The sequence below is a fragment of the Pristiophorus japonicus genome, unplaced genomic scaffold, assembly GCF_044704955.1.
Source record: "Pristiophorus japonicus isolate sPriJap1 unplaced genomic scaffold, sPriJap1.hap1 HAP1_SCAFFOLD_58, whole genome shotgun sequence".
Taxonomy (NCBI): Eukaryota; Metazoa; Chordata; class Chondrichthyes; family Pristiophoridae; genus Pristiophorus; species Pristiophorus japonicus.
The window spans coordinates 3,415,010-3,435,518 of NW_027254488.1; the positions used below are offsets into that span (position 1 = coordinate 3,415,010).

A 20,509-nucleotide genomic window follows, 5' to 3' on the forward strand; every position below is an offset into this window, starting at 1 on the left:
CCACCCCAGAGGTCTGTGTCCTTGCCAACCCTGGCGTTGAAGTCGGCGAGGAGGATCAGTTTGTCGTCGTGGGGACGCAGGTCAGGGATTTTTCAAGGTCGGGGTAAAAACCATCTTTGGCCTCATCTGTTGCGTCAAGTGTTGGGGCTTAAGCACTGATGGCTCTGGCACACTGGTTCCGGGATAGGGTGAGTCGAAGTGACATGAAGCATTCATTAGTCCTGCAGGGGGAGTCTTTGAGGCGGTCGACCAGCTCGTTTTTGATGGTGAAGCCGACTCCATGGAGGCCGCGTTCTTCCTCTGGTTTCCCTTTCCAGAAGAAGGTGTAACCTCCACCTTGTTCCTTGAGCTGGCCTTCCCTGCCCGCCAGGTCTCTCTTAGGGCTGCGATGTCGATATCAAAGCATCTAAGTTTCCGGGCAATTATGGCGGTGCAGCGTTCCGGTCTGTCGCTGTTGGGGTTGTCCATGAAGGTCCTGACATTCCAGGTCCAGAACTTCATGTTAGAGGAGTGGAAGATGCCTGTGCGTGAGTTATTTTAACGTGGGGTGATCGTTGAACACCGGCTATGACACGGGCTTAGCTTAGCGAGGTCTTGTTCCAGTGGCAAGGGGATCCAGGACGCCTGCAGACCAGGCACTGCTATATGGGCCTAATTGCCTCTGATGAGGTGTTGGCCGCAGGCTCGGCGCCGAGTAGCACCATTGATGGGAGGTGGTCCAAGGCTTGGTTGGGGGTAGGCATTGGGGGGGGGCCAGCGGTGCACTGGGGTTCAGAATGGGGGGCTAGGGGGGTCACAGCCATTGTACTCACCATGTGATGGAGGAGGAGAGAAGACCAGGCCATTAGTGGGGAAGGAGAGGTCCAGGGGGAGGAGGTGGAGGACCGATAGCCAGGTCCAGCCATCCAGTCACCACAGGAGGTCCAACCGTGAGGTCTCGGTCATGTCGAATCATCCAGTCGCCGCAGGAGGTCCAGGCAGGAGGCCCAAGCCGCATAGAGTCACCGCAGGAGGTCCATCCGGGAGGCCCAAGTCGCACCGAGTCACCGCAGGAGGTCCATCCGGGAGGCCCAAGCCACATAGAGTCACCGCAGGAGGTCCATCCGGGAGGCCCAAGCCACATAGAGTCACCGCAGGAGGTCCAGGCACGGAGCCCAAGTCACACCGAGTCGCCGCAGGAGGTCCATCCGGGAGCCCCAAGCCGCATAGAGTCGCCGCAGGAGGTCCAGCGGGAGTCGCCGATGTGCAGTGTGGCGGAAAGCTGAGGTAGGCCCGAACTTTGGGATTTGCGGGGTTGGGGTTAGGGTGGGGTTAAGCCTTTAAGACCCCCTATTGGGGTCTATTAGGACCAGGGCTGAGGCTTGGGAAGTTTAGACAGTGGGAGGGGGGAGGTTGAGGGCCGAGGAGCTGTTTAGCAGGGGAGCTCCCTTGGATCTTACACATCCATCTGGATCCCTGGCAGATAGGAGCCTCAGTTTAGCATCTCAGCCAAACGACGACTCTCCTGTAGAAGAAAGAGATGTGATGTTATCGACACATATAAGATATGTCTATGTTCAAAACAAGGTGGATGTTTAGAGGATATTTCCACTAACAGATGAAAATAAAACTAGGGGACATAGTCTCTAAATAAGGGGCCGCCCATTTAAAACTGAGATGAGGAGGAATTTCTTCTCTCAGAGGGTTGTAAATCTGTGGAATTCTCTGCCCCAGAGAGCTGTGGAAGCTGGGACATTGAATATATTTAAGACGGAGATAGACAGATATTTCAGCGATAAGGGAGAAAAGGGTTGTGTGGAGCGGATAGGGAAGTGGAGCTGAGTCCATGATCAGATCAGCCATGTGCTTATTGAATGATGGAACAGGCTCGAGGGGCCGAATGGCCCACTCATGCTCCTACTTCTTATGTTCTTATGTTATTATAGATCTCCAAGCGGTCCCGCTGGGCAACATTTCGATGTTGGTTAAACGACTGGCTGAGAAACTTCAAACAGTCAGGGTAACCACAACTGCCTTAACCTGTTCAGAGTTACTGCAGGTAGTTTGAGGAGGTCTCAAGCCCATAAGCTTTCTGTCTCAATGTTGGGGAGTGAAGGGTTGTGAAGTAGCTGCAACCATCTTTAGAGCTCTAAGTCACGGTGATTGTTACGTGTACACGGTTCTGGTCGGCAACACATCGGTGTCACCAAATTGCCTGGCCAAGTAACTGAATGTGTAAACGGTGGCGATAATGCTTCGTGAAGGAGGGGATAACAAATCTCAGAAAAATGGTTAATTTTGCATGTTGAAATTGTGATGGGGTCCAGACAAATGCCCTACGGTAGACTCGCTGCTATAAGAAGGACCAAACCAGACTCTGACAAACAAGATCGTTGCTCGGCGAGAATGAAGAAGATTTGAACGAAATCAAAATTGGTGAATCAACTCAGGTTACCCTGATAGGAAGTCACTGCCATTCCAATGGATCAGGGGTCACAAGAAGATTCTCCAAGTTGAGGATGTCAAACAGAACACTGATGAGGAGCACCTCTCTAAAGAGTCAAAGTGACTGCGCTGTCCAAAGTCTGTCCCAGTGTTCACTACCATAGACCCAGGATGTAGGTTTGGGACCAGGTCGGGTTCCCCAGAGGAGTGTGAGGGTAAATAGATTTTATTGTTGTACCTTGTTGGTTATTGTTTGTTATCACAGATGTATTGTTTGTTATAATAACACGTAACTGTTATAATAAAGCTTCGTATGCATGAGATGATGTTTAACGTGTGATTAACCTTAACCTCGCTTTCGCTTCTACCTTGGTGGTAACTTTTATGCTTGGTGAGACCTGTGCTGCTCATGAAAACCTACCCGGTCCTCCCTAACCCCCGAGTACCCACAACCCTCCTGACCGACAACCCTCCTGGGCCTGTGATGATTTGCTGGACTTTGCACCGTGGCCGAGCCATGTAATGAGTCAAAAAATGTCCTCTGTTAATGGGAATGGTCCTAGCGTGTCCCCAAATTGTCACTAATAAATCTATGAGGGAATTCAGGAGAAAAGTGCCTTGACCCAGAGAGTGCTGAGAATGTGGAACTCCCAATGACAAGCAGTAGTTGAGTCGAATAGCACAGGTATGTTTAAGGGAAGCAGGATAAACACATGAGGCCAGAAGCAGTAGAATGATATGTTGATGGAGTTAGGTGAAGCAGTGGGAAGAAAGCTCGGAGAGAGTGTGGTCCTGTTGGGCCTGTTTCTGAGCCAAGTAATAATGTGCACAATGTAAGTTTAAAGGGCCAAGGTGGTTAGATTGAGTTTAATACAGATCAGCCATGATGTCATTGAATGGTGGAACAGACGTGATGGGCGAACTGGACTCCACCTGTTCCCATGTTGCAGTGTGTGTGTGATGCTGAGTCGCACCAATGCTGACCGAGCTGACCGGGTCCTGAAGGAAATAGCTGAAAAAATGGCCTGCGGCATGTGGTGAGAGAACCAACTCAAACGGAAAACCTTCTTGACTTTGTTCTCACCAATCTAGCTGTTGCAGATGCATCTGTCCCTGACACCATTGCGAGCTGTGATCACCATATAGTTCTTGTGGAGACAAAGGACCGTCTTCACACAGAGGGCAACCTCCATCATGTTGTGTGGCACTACCACCGTGCTAAATGGGATAGATTCAGAACAGATCCAGCAGCTCAAAACTGGGCATCCATGAGACGGCTGTGGGCCATCAGCAGCAGAATTGTATTCCACCACAATCTGTAACCTCATGGCCCGGCATATCCCTTACTCTACCATTACCATCCAGCCAGGGGCCAACCCTGGTTCAATGAGGAGTGTAGAGGAGCATGCCAGAAACAGCACCAAGTGTACCTAAAGATAAGGTGCCAACCTGGGGAAGCTGCAACACAGGACTACATGCATGCTAAACAATGGAAGCAGCATGCGATAGACAGAGCTAAGCGATCTCACAATCAACGGATCAGATTCATGCTCTGCAACCCTGCCACATCCATTGTGAATGGTGGTGGACCATTAAGCAACTAACGGAAGGAGGAGGCTCCATGAATATTCCCACCCTCAATGATAGCGGACCCCAGCACGCAAGTGCAAAAGACAAGGCTGGAGCGTTTGCAACCATCTTCAGCCAGAAGTGCCGAAGTGGATGATGCACATTGACCTGCTCCTGAGGTCCCCACCATCACAGCTACAACATTGGCATCTGTCCGACAATGTGGAAAACTACCCAGGTATGTCCTGTACACAAAAAGCAGGACAAGTCCACTCCGGCCAATTACCGCCCCTTCAGTCTCCTCTCAATCATCAGCAAAGTACGAATAAAAACAGAAAATGCCGGAAATCTCAGCAGGTCAGGCAGCAGATGGGGAGAGGAAGCAGCGTTGATGTTTACGGTCAAAAACTGGAGAGTGTTTGAAAAGATCAGATTCTTAACAAGCATCGAAAGGGGGAGGGGAAGAAAGATGAAAAGGGAAGGTCTGTGATCGGGTGGAAGACAGGAGAGATTAGAGATACAAAAGGGACGATGGCCCAAATTCAAATGATAATACCATGAGTTAGAAAACCATTAGTCGAGTTAGGGTGTGAATGGTGGGATTATGTACGAATGCCATTAGAGTCACGGAGAAAAAAAATAAAGAAAGAACCAGATGCTGAGGGGGGCTCGGGGCTGGAATGGGAGTCAAAGATTGGCAGCGGTTACGCGCTGAAATTTTTGTACTTGATGCTGAGTCCAGAAGGTTGTAAAATGTTTAAACGAATGATGAGGTTCTGTTCCTAGAGCTTGCATTGAGCTTCATTGGAACAGTGTAGGAGACATTGAATACTACATTGAAAGAAGTACAAGGAAATCGCTGTTTCACCTGGAAGGATTATTTGGGGCCCTGGATAAAGGGAAGGCAGGAGGTAGAACGACAGGTGTTGCATCTCCTATACTTGGACGGGAAGATGCCGTGGGAAGGGAACGGGATGCTGGAGATTACTGCAGAATGACCAGGGTATCACGGAGGGAGTGGTCCCTTTGGAATGCTGAGAGGGGAGGGGAGATGTGATTGGTGGTGGGATTACGCTGGAGGTCGCAGAAACGGCGGAGGATGATCCTTTGAATGTGGAGGCTGGTGGGTTGAAAGATGAGGACAAGGGGAACGCTGTCATGCTTCTGAGATGGAGGGGAAGGGGTGAGAGTAGAGGTGCGGGCAATACAACAGACACGGTCGAGGGCCATGTTAACCATGCTGGAGGGGAAACCTCTGATGAAGAAAAAGGAAGACATGTCAGAGGCACTAATATAGAAACATCGAAAATAGGTGCAGGAGTAGGCCATTTGGCCCTTCGAGCCTGCACCACCATTCAATATGATCATGGCTGATCATGCAACTTCAGTAGCCCACTCCTGACTTCTCTCCATACCCCCTGATCCCTTTAGTCGGAAGGGACACATCTAACTCCCTTTTGAATATATCCAATGAACTGGACTCAACAACTTTCTGTGGTACAGATTTCCACAGGTTCACAATTCTCTGGGTGAAGAAGTTCCTCCACATCGCGGATCTAGATGGCTTACACCTTATCCTTCGACTGTGACCCCTGGTTCTGGACTTCCCCAACATCGGGAACATTCTTCCTGCATCTAACCTGTCCAATCCCATCAGAATTTTCGATGCTTTTATGGGATCCTCTCTCATTCTTCTAAATTCCAGTGAATATAAGCCTAGTCGATCCAGTATTTCTTCATATGTCAGTCCTGCCATCCCGGGAATCAGTCTGGTGAACCTTCACTGCACTCCCTCAATAGCAAGAATGTCCTTCCTCATGTGGAAGGTCGTGTCGTCAGAGCAGATGCAATGGAGACAGAGAAAGTGGGAGAAGGGAATGGAGTCCTTATGGGATGTGGAGTGCGAGGAAGTGTAGTCCAGACAACGAGGGGGAGTCAGTGGTCTTATAGCGGATACTGGTCGAAAGCCTATTCCCAGAGATGGAGGCGGAGAAGTCAAGGAAGGGAACGGAAGAGTCAGGAAGCCGAGCTTCCAGTCACCTGTCACTTTAATTCTCCACTCCACTCCCACTCTGACCTCTCCGTCCTCGGCCACCTCCACTGTTCCAACGAAGCTCAATGCAAGCTCGAGGAACAGAATCTCATCTTTCGTTCAGGCACTTTGCTGCCTTCTGGACTCAACATCGAGTTCAACAATTTCAGAAGGTAACCACTGCCAATCTTTAGCTCCCATCCCCCGCCGTCCCCCCAGCCCCGCGCCCCGCGTCCCAGCGTCCCCGCTCCGCCCCCCGAGCCAGTTTCTTTCTTTTTCTCTCCTTGTCTCTAATGGCAGTTGGTCATTATCCCACCATTCACACCCTATCTTGGCCTATGTTTTTCTCACTCCTGGCATTACCATTTGAAGTTGGACCCATCATCCCCTGTTGTCTCTCTAATCTCTCCTGCCTTCCACCTGATCACAGACCTTCGCTTTTGTTTTCTCATCCCATCCTCCTTTCAGTGCTGGCTAAGAATTTGTTCTTTTTGAACACTCTCCAGTCCTGACGAAGGGTCATCGACCCGAAACTTTAACTCTGCTTCCTCTCCACAGACGCTGCCTGACCTGCTGAGTTTCCAGCATTTTCTGATTTTATTCCAGATTCCAGCATCCACAGTACTTTGCTTTTGTATCAGCAAAGTGATGGATGGTGTCGTCGACAGTGCTATCGAGTGACACTTACTCACCAATAACCTGCTCGCCGATGCCCAGTTTGAATTCCACCAGGACCTCTCGGCTTCAGACCTCATTACATCCTTGGTCCAAACATGGACGAATGTGCTGAACTCCAGAGGTGAGGTGAGAGTGACTGCCCATGACAACAAGGCAGCATTTGACGAGTGTTGCATCAAGGAGCCCTCGTAAAACTGAAGTTAATGGAAATCAGGGGAAAAATCTCCACTGGCTGAAGTCATACCTAACACAAAGGAAGATGGTTGTGGTGGTTGTAGGTCAATCATCCCAGTCCCCGGACATCGCTGCAGGAGTTCCTTCGGGCAGTGTGCAAGGCCCAACCATCATCAGCTATTTCATCAATGACCTTTCCTCCATCATAAGGTCAGAAGTGGGGATGTTAGCTGATGACTGCATAGTGCTCAGTTCCATTCGCAACTCTTCAGATACTGAAGCAGTCCGTGCCCACATGAGCAAGACCTGGACCACATTCAGACTTGGGCTGATAAGTGGTGAGTAACATTCACGCCACACAATGGCAGGCATTTACTATCTTTATTTTTATGAATATCGCTGCAGCCACATCGTGCACACAGGCCCGGCGAGGCCTTGCAAAAGCGAAAACCAGCTTTTCCAATCTGTTATGATTTCTCTTCACAGATCCTCTGTATCCCCGGGAGAAGGACATTTGCAATGGAGGGATTGGGCTATTTGCCCAACTCTTGCCCAGCTAATGTCCTTCAAACTTTTACGCCTGGTGAAAGCAGGCACATGGCCTTCTCTTACCACTGTAAGAGTTTTAAAACTTATAAAAATTTCAATTAAATGCACATTTTTATTGCAAAATCTCTGCCCATTAATGCCAGTTTATATTTAACACTATTAAAACATTAAAAAATTATCAAAGCATATATATTTTTTCTAAAACATTCAGTTACATTTAATTTGAATTAATTAAAAATATGTGAGGTGTTTTATTTATTATGTTGTGTTTGGGTGATTTCGGTGTTTTCTCATTGAGAGTAATGGGAACTTGAACATACAGAGATCCCATTATTATCAAGGAGAATACTACATAATGATTGGTGGTCCAGACCCACGTGACTCCAGCTTGGATTTACCGACCTCAAAAACAGGTGGCCACGTAGAGCGCAGCGAATCGAGGCATCCGAGCGCGTTCCTACATTCCTCCGAGCCAACAGGTAGATTCGGAGATTTTTTTCAGGTCGGAGGCGATCGTACGAAGGAAGCTTTCAACCTGAATTATAGGACCAATGAATGACTTCAAGACGACTTGGATAGGCTGGTGGATATGGGCAGACACATGGCAGATGGAATTCATCATAGTATTGATGGGTTGCGGATCAACAATACAAGCTAAATTTGACCACTTTATCGGGGGTGCAAGAACAGAGTGACTTGGGCTGTTTGTGCGCTCGTCTTTGAAGATGGTGAGACAGGTTAAAATGCATTTGGGATTATCGAGGAATAGAGTACAAAAGAATGAAACTTATACTAAACATTTATAAAGCTATGGTTCGATCCCAACTGGAGAATTGTGTCCAATTATGAGCACTGCACTTTAGGAAGGGTGCAAAGGCTTAGGAGAGGGTACAGAAGAGATTAGACAGAATGGTGCCAGGAATGAGTCATTACAGTTACGGGATAAGGCTGGAGAAGCTGGGGTTCTGATCCTCGCTGCAAGAAGGCTACGAGAAGATTTGATAAAGGAGTATAAATTAAATTATGATGTGTTTATATTAGTAAATAAAGAGAAACAGTTTCCATTGGATTAAGTGTCGATAACTAGAGGGCACGGATTTAAGGCTTTTGGCAGAAGAACTAGAGGCGATATGAGCAAAACTATTTTCCGCATCACATTTTTATCATTTGGTATGCCTGACTGGGTGCTTAATACAGATTCAAGAGCAGCCTTCCAAAAGTTAGTAGAATATATACTTGAATGAGAAACAATGCCGGGATGGGGGAAAGAATGGGGTCTGAGGCTGAGCACATTGATCTTTGGAAGAGCCAGCGCTGACTTGATGGGACTCATGGCCTCCTTCCATTCTGTAATATTCTATCTCGCTATTTCCTGTGGTAAGATCCCACGAGATAGGCAAACGACAAATATTAGTGCAAGTAGAATCAGGGGACAACGATCTGAATGGATAGAAAATTCACGAAACATAATAACGCCGATAAAAGGGGATAATGGTATTTAATCAGTTTGGGGAAGCTTGAAAGCTGTGTTGTGCGAGGATCATTGCCGGGAATGTACAGTAATGATTTTAACTTCATAATATGTAACCCAATATCAGCATTTACAGTTGGTACACAGCCGGGGTTATAGGTAACACCGAGGGAGAATACACCACAATACAAGAACACATCAGGACACATGCCGAATGGGCAGGAAAGTGGCAAATGAACTTTAAGATAGGCAGGATAAATCTACATTTGGAAAGGCAAGGATTAATTACTGACAGTCAGCACGGATTTGTGAAGGGAAGATCGTGTTTGTCTAACCTGACTAAAGTTTTTGAGGAGGTAACCAAGAGGGTCGATGAGGGTAGTACATTTGATGTAGTATATATGGACTATAGCAAGGCTTTTGATAAGGTCCCACATGGTAGGCTATTCATGAAGGTTAAAGCCCATGGGATACAACGCAAAGAGGCCAGTTAGATCAAATTTGGCTTGGAGATAGGAAGCAAAGGGTAATAGTTGATGGATGTTTTTGTGACTGGAAGGATGTTTCCAGTGGGATTCCGTAGGGCTCAGTACTGGTCCCTTGCTTTTTGTGGAACATATCTATGATTTAGATTCGAATATAGGGATTATGATTAAGAAGTTTTCAGACGACACTAACCTTGGCTGTGTGGTTGATAATGAAGAGGAATGTCATAGGCTGCAGGAGAATATCAATCTACTGATCATGTGGGCAGAGCAGTGGTAAATGGAATTTAATTCAGAGAAGTTTGAGGTAATGCACTTTGTGAGGGCTAATAAGGAAAGGGTATACACATTAAGCGGTAGGGATCTTGGATCACTTGTCCACAGATCACTGAATGTAGCAGGCCAGGTGGATAAGTTGGTTTAGAAGACAAACGGAATGCTTGCCTTTATTGGCCGAGGCATAGAATACAAGAGCAGGGTGGTTATGCTTCAATTGTATAATAATCAGTTTTGGCCACAGCTGGAGAACTGCTTGCAGTTCTGGTCACGTTATTATAGGAAGGCCTGAATTGCACTAGAGAGGGTGCAGTGGAGATTTACTAAGATGCTGCCTGGAATGGAGAATCTTAGCTATGAGGACATATTGGATAGGCTGGGTTTGTTCTCATTGGAACAGATGAGCTTGAGAGGAGACCTCATTGAGGTGTAGAAAATATTGAGAGGCCTGGATAGCAAGGGTCTATTTCCATTGGTGGAGGGGTCTATTATGAGGGGGTATATTTTTAAGCTGTTTGGTGGAAGGTTCAGAGGGGATTTGAGGTGGGGAGGGGTGGGGCTTCTACATGCAGAGGGTTGTGGGAATCTGGAACTCACTGCCTGGAAGAGTGGTGGATGCAGAAAAACTCACCACATTTAAAAGGTGCTTGGATGGGCACTTAAAGTGCCGTGACCTGCAGGGTTACGGACCTAGAGCTGGTTATTGGGATTAGACTGGATGACCTTATGTTGGATGGCGCAGATATAATGGTAAATACTGCAGGGAATTGAATACGGCCAGGATGATCTGCTGGACTAGTTTCGATTGCCTGGATGGGTCAGAGAGGAATTTGGTCAGAATTTCTTTTCCCCAATTGTCCTGGGTTTTTATCTGGTTTTGCCTCTCCCAGGAAAACACATGGCTCCGGTTGGGGTGGTGTGTAGAGTGTTTCACTATAAGAGGTGTTGCAGTAGTGTGGGTGGACTGGTTGGGCTGGATGCTCTTTGCCTTTCCGTCATTGTTCACAGGTTTATATGTAATCTTCAGGGCTGCTGACCGAGGGCCGTGCGGCTCTTTTTCGGCCGGCGCGGACACGATGGGCCGAAATGGCTTCCTTCTGCGCTGTAAATTTTATGTTTCGATGTTTCTATAAATGTGAGGCGATGCAATTTGTCAGGACTAATAGAAACACCGCCCATTCTTTAGAAATGAAGAAAGTGAAGGTGCAGAGCAACGGAATCAAAGGCCACGATTTAACTAATCATTAAAAGCAGCCTCACAGGTTAGGAAATCAATTAAAATGTTCACAACGCCCTGGGATTTATTTCCGTGAGTATAGATTTAAAATTAGTGAAGCTATCTTCAAATTATATCCGACCTTGCACCGCCCACACTTAGAATACTCTGCATCGTTCTGATCCCCAAGCTATAAAAGACAGAAAAGCACTTGTAAAAGAACAAATAAGGATTGATCCCGAACTGAGAGATTGGAACATTCAGCAAAGATTCAACCCTGTCCCTTTTCCGTTAGAAATGAGGAGGCTTAGATGTGACCTGATAGAGGTCTCAAAAATTCTGAATGGATTCGACAGGGTGGATGCGGAGAGAAGATTTCCATGTGTGGGAGAATCCAATTCTGAGCACCATCAATACAAGATGGTCACTCATAAATCCAGTGGGGAAATGAGGAGAAATGTCTGTAATCAGTGACTGATTAGACATTGGTACTCGCGACCACAGGGATTAGGATGGATTCGTGTGGAAGTTTATAACATCAGCAGAGAATTCTGTGTGTTCGCTGTCATTTTTTGTAATAAACAGGAGAGTGATCGGAAAGAAACTTGTGATATTTGGGTCGCTGTTCCCAAGAAATCATCCTTCGTAGGAATTTTATCAAAACATATGAGAGATGGATGCAATTCGTTCATGCCTTACATTACAGTGAGCAATTTAAGCCATTTAATATGGCAAGGTATAAAAACGTAGACTTTATAATTGAGTCTGTACATCCGTGGTGTTTTGTTCTGAGGTAGAAAGTAACTGATCTGAAACATGGTATTCTTACACCACTACAAGTGAGCATGACATGATTTCCAGTTGTGTTCCTCATTCTTTTATTTTTGGAGAACCTTCTTCTCGGCCGGTTCCACCCGAGAGACAAGGTTCCCACCCCACCGTACACAATGGAAGGCACCGCACTGATGGATCCGAGTGAACTCGGCCCCACAGGTGAATTAGTGCTGGTTAGTGCAACGGAGATAGTACTCAACTCAATAAGTGATTCAGTGCCAGTCAGTAAGATGGAGGAGGTAGTGGGATTGATAAGGCTCAACAGGAGAATCTGTGCTCTTCAGCATGATGGTATGTGGTGGGGTAGTGGGATTGCTACGACTAGGCTCAGTAAGTGAATCAGGGCTCGTGAGTAAAATGGAAGGGCTTTGAGAGAGTAAGGCATAGGTGAACCAGTGCTGGTCAGTGCTAAGTGGGTGTACAGTGAAATGGGTGGTAATAGGGTCTAAAGTGGAATCAATTCAGGTTAATGAGATGGATGAGTCATAGAACGGGTAGTACTGCACTCAATAGTTGACTCAGTGCTGGTCAGTGTGATGGTGATAGTGAAATGGTTCGTACCAGATCAATCGCTGAGTCAGTGCTGGTCAGTGCGATGGTGATAGTGAAATGGATCGTACCAGATCAATAAGTCAGTCAGTGCTGGTCAGCGATATGGTGATAGTGAAATGTGTCGTACCAGATCAACAGGTGAGTCAGTGCTGGTCAGTGCGATGGTGATAGTGGTGAAATGGATCAATAGGTGAGTCAGTGCTTGTCGATATGATGGGGAGGGGGAGGAAAGGGGATGGGAGAGTACTCGGGTCGAAAGATGAATTAGTGCTGGTTACTGAGATGGAGGGCAAGTGGAAGGTGCAGTACTAGGCTCACTAGTTACGTCAGTGTCTGTCAGTAAGGTGGTGATTTAAGTAGAATGCATTTTACTCGAGTCCATCGGTGAACAATGCTGACTGGCAAAATGCAGGGGTAGATGGAACGGGTATTACTTGGCTCAATAGGTGATTTGCTGCCGCTCATTCAGACAAAGACAGGGTAAAGGAAATAGCGTTTATCGAGTCACTGCTCGTCAGCATAGTGAAGGTATATCTGAGTGATGTGCACTTTACCCACAAATAATTCACCCTACTCAGTGAAGGGGTCAAACTGTGGTCATATCTTTGGTTAAATTACTGATTTACCACAGGCCAAAGTAGATAAAAAACGAGCAGAGACGGAAAGGCGAAGGTAGGTCGTTCAGGACAAGGAGCAGGTAAAGCCGAGTGTAATCAGTCAGAGGACGGAGAGTGTGGCCATTCAGCATACGGAGCAGGTTAAGCAGGGTGTAATCAGTCAGAGGATGGAGAGTGTGGCCGTTCAGGATAAGGAGCAGGTAAAGCAGAGTGTAATCAGTCATAGGAGGGAGAGTGTGGCCATTCAGGATAAGGAGCAGGTAAAGCAGGGTGTAATCAGTTAGAGGACGGAGAGTGTGGCCGTTCAGGATAAGGAGCAGGTAAAGCAGAGTGCAATCAGTCAGAGGACGGAGAGTGTGGCCGTTCAGGATAAGGAACAGGTAAAGCCGGATGTAATCAGTCAGAGGACGGAGAGAGTGGCAGGGTTCTGAATCTGCAGCTGCAAAATATCCCCAGCCATCTGGTTTTTGCCTCTCCCAGCAGATCACATGGCTCTGGTTGGGGTGGAGTGTGGAATGTTTCAGTATAAGGGGTGTCGCAGTTGTGTGGGTCAGACTGGTTGGGCTGGGTACTCATCATCTTTCCACCATTGTTCATTGTTCATAGGTTTATATGTAACCTTTAGGGCTGCTGACCGAGGGCCGTGCAGCACTTTGTCGGCCGGCGCGGACACGGTGGACCGAAATAGCCTCCTTCTATGTTTCTATGTCAGTAATTCACCAATGGTGAGTCACGCTTATGGTGCTGATGTCCGTCCAAATTTATAAAACCCTAACATTTCGCGGAGCAATTGTGATGTAGAAGTAGTTGAGGTTCTGTTCTTAAATCTCTCTCCATGTTCATTGAAAAGTAATATTAACTTTTTGTTTTAAATTGTAGAGGGATCACCAACACACAATCTCCATGAGTCTGTACTTAATTGTGACCAGCAATTGTTACAATATTGTCTACACCACAACACTGACTCATTTATTTCATCAGTTACTTATTTATTTATTCAATTCTTTCATTTGTTTTTTCCTTCTTACTGCATAATATAAGCGGGGAGTGAAGGGTTATGGGGAGCGGGCAGGGAAATGGAGCTGAGCCCATGATCAGATCAGTCATGATCTTATTGAATGGCGGAGCAGGCTCGAGGGGCCACATAACCTATTCCTGCTCCGATTCTTATGTTCTTATTCTCTTGTACACATTCTGGCTGGTGTCATCAATCGGAATTGATGTTTCCGGTGGCCGATTTATTTTATTAAACAGGGAACACAGAGCAAATGATAAGCCTATGTTTTCTAAATTCTTAAAACAATCACAACATATGGCGGATGCTAGAAGTCTGAAATAAAGGAAACATAATGGTGGAACAGTCAGCAGGTCAGGGAGCATCTGTTGACCTTGCACAGCAGGATACAGGAAATACAATGTTATTTCAGTTCATAAGATTCCTTTGTTTCGTGGTATTCCTTACATTCTTTATCAGATGTGCCTCTCTAAAAGGGGGCACCTTATTAGAGTTGTTCTTTGATGGCACTGAGATAACCCAATCTCTCCTTGGAGCTTGATTAAGAAAATATGCCTATGAAAATTCTTGTTAGGGTGTGAGATTGGTCTTTAGGGCTTTGGCTGATTGGAATTTCTGCATTTCTTGTTAAGAGTCTTATTGTCAAAGTTGTTGATGTCATCTGTTTGTTCACTGGTTGTAATTAAGCCCAGGCAGCAGGAGACACGGTTTACTGACCTAATGAATTTTCTCTGCTATAAATAAGTGAAAACCTCCGAATGTCTTAATCGTAGAACTGCTCCCAGCATCAACATCAACCTTCGAACAATCGATTCTTACCAAAAGGAAAATAATGTCTCTTGGTTACCTGATCAAACTCAAGATTCTCTGGGCGCTTAATGATGTACAAAAAATTTACTACCCCTTCGTGGCTGCTGTCGGTGTCCCACGTAAGTAACTACCTGGGGCTGGTATTTTAGGAACTGGGGTTGAACATTGTGATGTGAATTCCCATTCGCTGGTATCAGCTCAATGATTTGTGTGTCTTTAATGGTCATTAATAGCTCCATATCAGGTAATATTATTAAATTCCCAGTATTGATTCACAGCACAAAACAAGCCATGTTGTTCGATCATTCTCTTCATTAAAAGTGTGCATTTTGCTGTCAATGCTGAGTCTGAGTGTCAGATGAGAAAATATTTTGTGACCTCACAAGATCGTTAATTTCTGCAGAATATAGCAAATTATTTAATTGTATAAATCACTCTTAAAAAATAAATGAAAATGAGTAATGATCCAATCTAGTTCAGCTGACTCACGTTCTATTATTTTCGGTGGAACATTAATGTCACTGGTTCATAATCGGAGTGTTAGAATTCTTAGTTTGAGTTACTTTTTATTATTATTTCACTGAACTAATTGCTTTATGGCGAATAATTAATTTTAATGTGATGGTGAATATCCAATTGCCGAGCTGGGAGTGTAGCATGTCTGTAACTTGAGTTAACCAATTGTTGACCATTCGGAATCCAGATTGAATTTCTCTTATGGGAGGAAAAAGTGATTAAAGTATTTGATAGGTTAGGTAGAGAGTAACCATTTCCTCTGGTGGAAGAGTCCAGGAAAAAGTGGACACAGCATTACATTTTCAGCGAGACCGTTCGGGGATCATTTCAGTAAGTATTTTTAACACAACAGGTAGTGGAAGTAGAATGATAGACATATAGAATAGTAAAGTGCAGTAGGAGTCAATTCGGCCCATCCAGCCTGAGCCGGCCCTGATGAAGGTAGTTCTGCACCACCTCTCTTCGCCCATGTCCCTGTAACTTTTACTCCTTCAAGTATTGATCCAATTTCCTTTTACAAGCTACTATTGAATCTGTATCTTCCACCCTATTAGGCAGTGCATTCCAAATCCTAGCCACACGTTCCATAGACAAGGTTTTCATCATGTCGCCTCTGGCTTTTTCACCAATCAACTTTAATCTGTGCCCTTTGGTTATCAAACCACAAGCCATTGGAAACAGTTACGTTTAATTAATTTACCTAAACTCTTCATGATTTTAACCACCTCGATCAAAGCCTTCTCTGTTCTAAGGAGATCAACCCCAGCATCTCCAGTCTATCCATGGAACAGCTATCCTCCATGTCTGGAACCATTCAAATAACCCTCTTCTGTAGCCTATTCAAAGCCATCACATTTTTCCTCACAGAAGGTGTCCAGACATGGACACTATATACTAGCTGTGGCCGAACTATTCTTGTAAATATGTTTTGTATAAAGTTTTTGTCGTTGTATTATATGCTTCTATTGATAAAACCCAGAGTTACATATATTTTATTAACCTGTTTTGTTACTTTCTTTTGCCACTTTCAATGATTTCTGGAAGAACACCCCCCAGACTCTCTGTTCTTTCACCCCCTTTTCAATTGTACCATTTAGCTCGCATTGTCTCTTTTCATTCTACCAACCAAACTGTATCATTTCGCACGTTCCTGCACTGATTTCATCCGCCATATGTCTGCCGATCCCATCCATTTGTCTCTGTCCTATTGAAGTCGATTAATATCTTCCCAATTATTTACTACTCTTCGAAATTGCGTGTAATGTGCACATTTCGAAATGTTGCCTGCTGCCCACATGTCCAACTCATTAATGTATATCAAAAACACAGTGGTCCGAGAACTGAACCTTGGGAACCCCCGCGGTATACCACACTCCAGTTCGAGAAACAGCCATTCACCATAACACTCTGTTTTCTATCCCTTAACTAATTGTGTATCCATGCTAATACTGCCTCTTTTAGGCCATGGTTGTTAATTTTACTAACAAGTCATTTATGTGTTTTGAATGTCCACATCGACAACATCAACTGCACTGGCGTCAAAAAATCTGTTTTGTAATGTTATCTCAAAACTCAATCAGTACATTCAAACACCTGACGCTACTTTCTTTATTATCCATGGTTCTAAACGCTTCTCAAAACTTCCCTGCTACTGACGTTCAACTGACGAGCCTGTAATTGCCAGGCTTGTCCTGCTCCCCTTTTTCGAACAAGGATACAGCATTTTCAATCCAACAGTCCTCTGCCACCACCCCTGTAGCTAAGGAGAATTGGAGACTGTCGCCAGTACCTGTGTAATTTATACACTTACTTTCCTCAGCAAACGAGGCTTCATCCCATCTACACCGGGTGAATTTTCCACTTTATGTACATTCAGACTTTCTCGTACCTCCAATTGATCTATTTAAAAAAATCTCATACAGTGTGCCGATAACCTTCTTGTTTACCATAGTTTTGGCAAAGTCATCTAACTTGGTATAAACCGGTGGAAATCTGGAATTATCTCCCACAAAAAGCTTCATTAGCCGATTCATTACTGCTTACTCTAATTACAAAGTTATATCCAGGATGCCCTGTCACTGGTAAAATAATTAGAATCCATCACTGGATGCAAAGGCACGCTGCGCTACTCATTTCTTGGCGAATTTCAAATGATTGCGAAGGGACTTTAGACAGATCGTCTGCAAGCTACTCTATTACTTCATTGGAAACGCATCAAACTTCTGTTTTTACTCACTGTTTGTGAATAATGTCCCTATTTTCCTCTTGCTTACAGTTAATGTGGTGACGATTGTGATCCTGTCTCGGGGAAAGTGCGGTCTCTCCAAATGTGTCACTCACTACCTGGTGGCCATGGCAGCGGCGGATCTACTGGTCGTGATCATCGATCTGATACTGAGGCAGATTCCAATTGTTTATCGGGATCAATTTCTTTTTCTGTTGCATGTTAGAATATGTAATATTCATGCTATCCTGCTTTATGCAGCCACAGATTGTTCTGTCTGGTTCACCGTCACTTTCACCTTCGATCGATTTGTGGCCATTTGTTGCCAGAAGCTGAAATTGAAATATTGCACGGAGCAAACAGCGACTGTGGTTCTCGGAACAGTGACAGTGCTGAGCTGTCTGAGGAACTTTTTCTGGTATTTTCTGTATACAAGTGAATATTGGCTGTCCAACAGTCCATGGTTTTGCCGCGTGACAATTGGTGTATCTCGTTCACTAGTCTGGGCTATCGTTGAATTAATTCATTATATTTTAACACCTTTTATTCCATTTATTTTGATTCTACTGTTGAATGCTTTAACGGTCAGACACATTTTAGTGTCCAGCAGAGCCCGCAGTAGACTCCGGGTTCGGAGCAGTGGCGAGAGCCCCAGTGACCCAGAGATGGAGAACCGAAGGAAATCGATGATTGTACTGTTTGTTATCTCGGGGAATTTCATACTGTTATGGGTGTTGTTCATGGTCTGTTCTATATTGAGACGATTAGATTACTTGGGATACTCTGTTTCTCTGCCCACGTTTGTACCGGAAATTGGCTCCATGCTCCAGCTCCTGAGTTGCTGCACGAACACTTTTATTTACGCAGTGACCCAGAGGAAATTCAGAGAGGAGTTGAGGAATGGCGTGAAGTATCCCCTTGCAATGGTGGTAAAGTTAATTCGATGAGAACACCTCACGCTTTCTAGTACCATTATGTATATCAAAAGTGCAGAGGAGATCTAAAACAGGGAATCAAAGCAGCAAATCAAGTATATACGTTTAGATTAGCAGCTAACTGAAGAGGGAACCAAAAGTCTTATTTAAACATCGAAATAAGAAGCGTGCATTCAAATGGATGGTGTGAGCAATTATGCAGCAAAAGATAATCTCCTTGTGAAAGGAGAAGGCCAGGATGAGGTGCTAAATATGTACTTTGCATCAGTCATCACCAGAGAAGGGGCGGCTTCCAACGCAGCAGTAAAGGAGGAGGCTGAGCGATATTTACAAGGATAAACATAGATATAGAGGATGTACTTAAAATGTTCACCGTCCTCAATGTTGAACATTCACCGGTCCGAATGGAGAGCAATCTACGTACCTGAAGGATGTAAGGGTTGAAATGGGAGAGACTCATGCCGCAGTCCTCTAATCCCCTTTGGATATGGAGGGGTTGGCAGAGGACTGGAAAATTGGAAATGTTACCCACTTGTCCCGTGCACATGCGCTGCATCCGGAACGTGAGATCTGTCAAGGTACACCTTCATCGGAACCGCCGACAAACTTACAATTGCAGTGGAGAGTTGGCCATGAAACATTTATAGTTGCTGAAAGCAAGCACATGATGCTCATTTACTGTTAACATTGGCCCTGCAATTCCGTTCGGAGGCTTCCCACATGGAATTGCCTCCAACTGGAGAATTGTGATGAATCTACCTGGTGGTCTCGGAGGCGCCCTGGATTCCATTGGGGAGGCCATCTCTTCATACGCTGCGAAGTGTGCTCCTGTCCGGAGGGTTCCCACGCAGAAGGTGCAATCACGTGTGACTGTTCAGCCAATCAGGTCCGTATTCCACAGCTTTCCCATTCATAGCAATGGTGTGGGGATGGTGTGTGGGTCAGGTCCACCTCTGACCTTCTGAGCGGTTCGAATCACTCCCACTTCCTGGGTTCTAGACTCTGGATTTATTTGGGGGTGTGACAAAGTGAAAGAGACAACTGGTTTTGGTGTGAAGAACTTTGATTTTATTACAGACAAGGAAAGTACAATGTCAAGCTTGAAATGACTAGAATAAAGACACTTCACCACACATTCAAAAGGAGTTACAGAACATACTGCACCTCCCACCTCCCAATGCCTTACTCTGACTAGGTTAAACTCAAGGGCAAACAGGGGTCATGCTCACCAATCCTTTATTATCTGTCGGCGGTGGTTCACGATTTTGGGGTTATGGTATTGGACTTATGGTGTGAGTACACACTTTCTTCCATTAGAAATAGGTTTTAAAGTCTCTTTAGGTAATGTTTTACCTGTTGGTAGCTAGGAACAGATTGTAGAGTGGAAACTTTCAAATCTTCGGTTTCTTCTTGAGGAGTTTTGGTTTTGGATTTGATCGATCGCGGTGCTTTCGATGTTACCACGTTGGCTGTGGTCAGTTGTTGCTGCAATGGCGATGTCCGAAGTTACTGGGAGCTGCTTTCTGCCATGATGATGTTCTTCATTCTTCTTTCGGTAGCAGGGCAGTGTGGCCCAAGAGTGTGGTCGAGGTTGGAAATGTTGGTGCTCAGAAGAGCTGCATAAACTGTTGCGGTGGTCTTTCTTCATTCTTCCCCTCTTCAAATCGATGAATGCCTGCTTGCTCTCTTTCGTTAAAAACCGGGTCACGATTATACTTTGGGAGCCGTTCTAATCTATGCGCCAAATCAGCCCTGATTGTTTGTTTATTTTTTGGCGGGCTCGATAACTTTTTGTCATATATTGGCGGGCCCATTAATGTAAACCTGTCTCAAATGTGTCGATTTTTTGATTTTGTTTCTTGATCGGGAAAATTAGCTTTGGTATTTGCAATGTCTGCCCAGGCCTGGGTTTTCCATGTGGGCTGGGTCAGCCATTGTCATTATGTATACGCTGGATGGGTTTCCTGCTCAAAGTGATGGCTGGCTCTCTCTGCGTCAATTGTTGCTATGTTAATGTTTCCCGGGGAGAAGTATTTTCGAGTTTACACAATTCCCCAGACAATTTGTTTAGCTTCAATACACCAGATAGCTTCAATACCCAAACTGGTTCCTTTGAAGGATAGTTATCCTTT

The 20,509-nt window shown here is 45.3% G+C and overlaps 1 protein-coding gene across 1 annotated transcript; it reads left to right on the top strand.

Moving 5' to 3' along the window:
• The first annotated feature begins 14,724 nt into the window (after nt 1-14,724).
• On the top strand, nt 14,725-18,389 carry LOC139254819 (probable G-protein coupled receptor 139). The gene is made up of 2 exons (XM_070873835.1): nt 14,725-14,821; nt 17,494-18,389. Exons 1-2 carry the CDS (start codon nt 14,725-14,727, stop codon nt 18,387-18,389), a joined length of 993 nt encoding a protein of 330 aa, XP_070729936.1.
• The last annotated feature ends 2,120 nt before the right edge of the window (nt 18,390-20,509 follow it).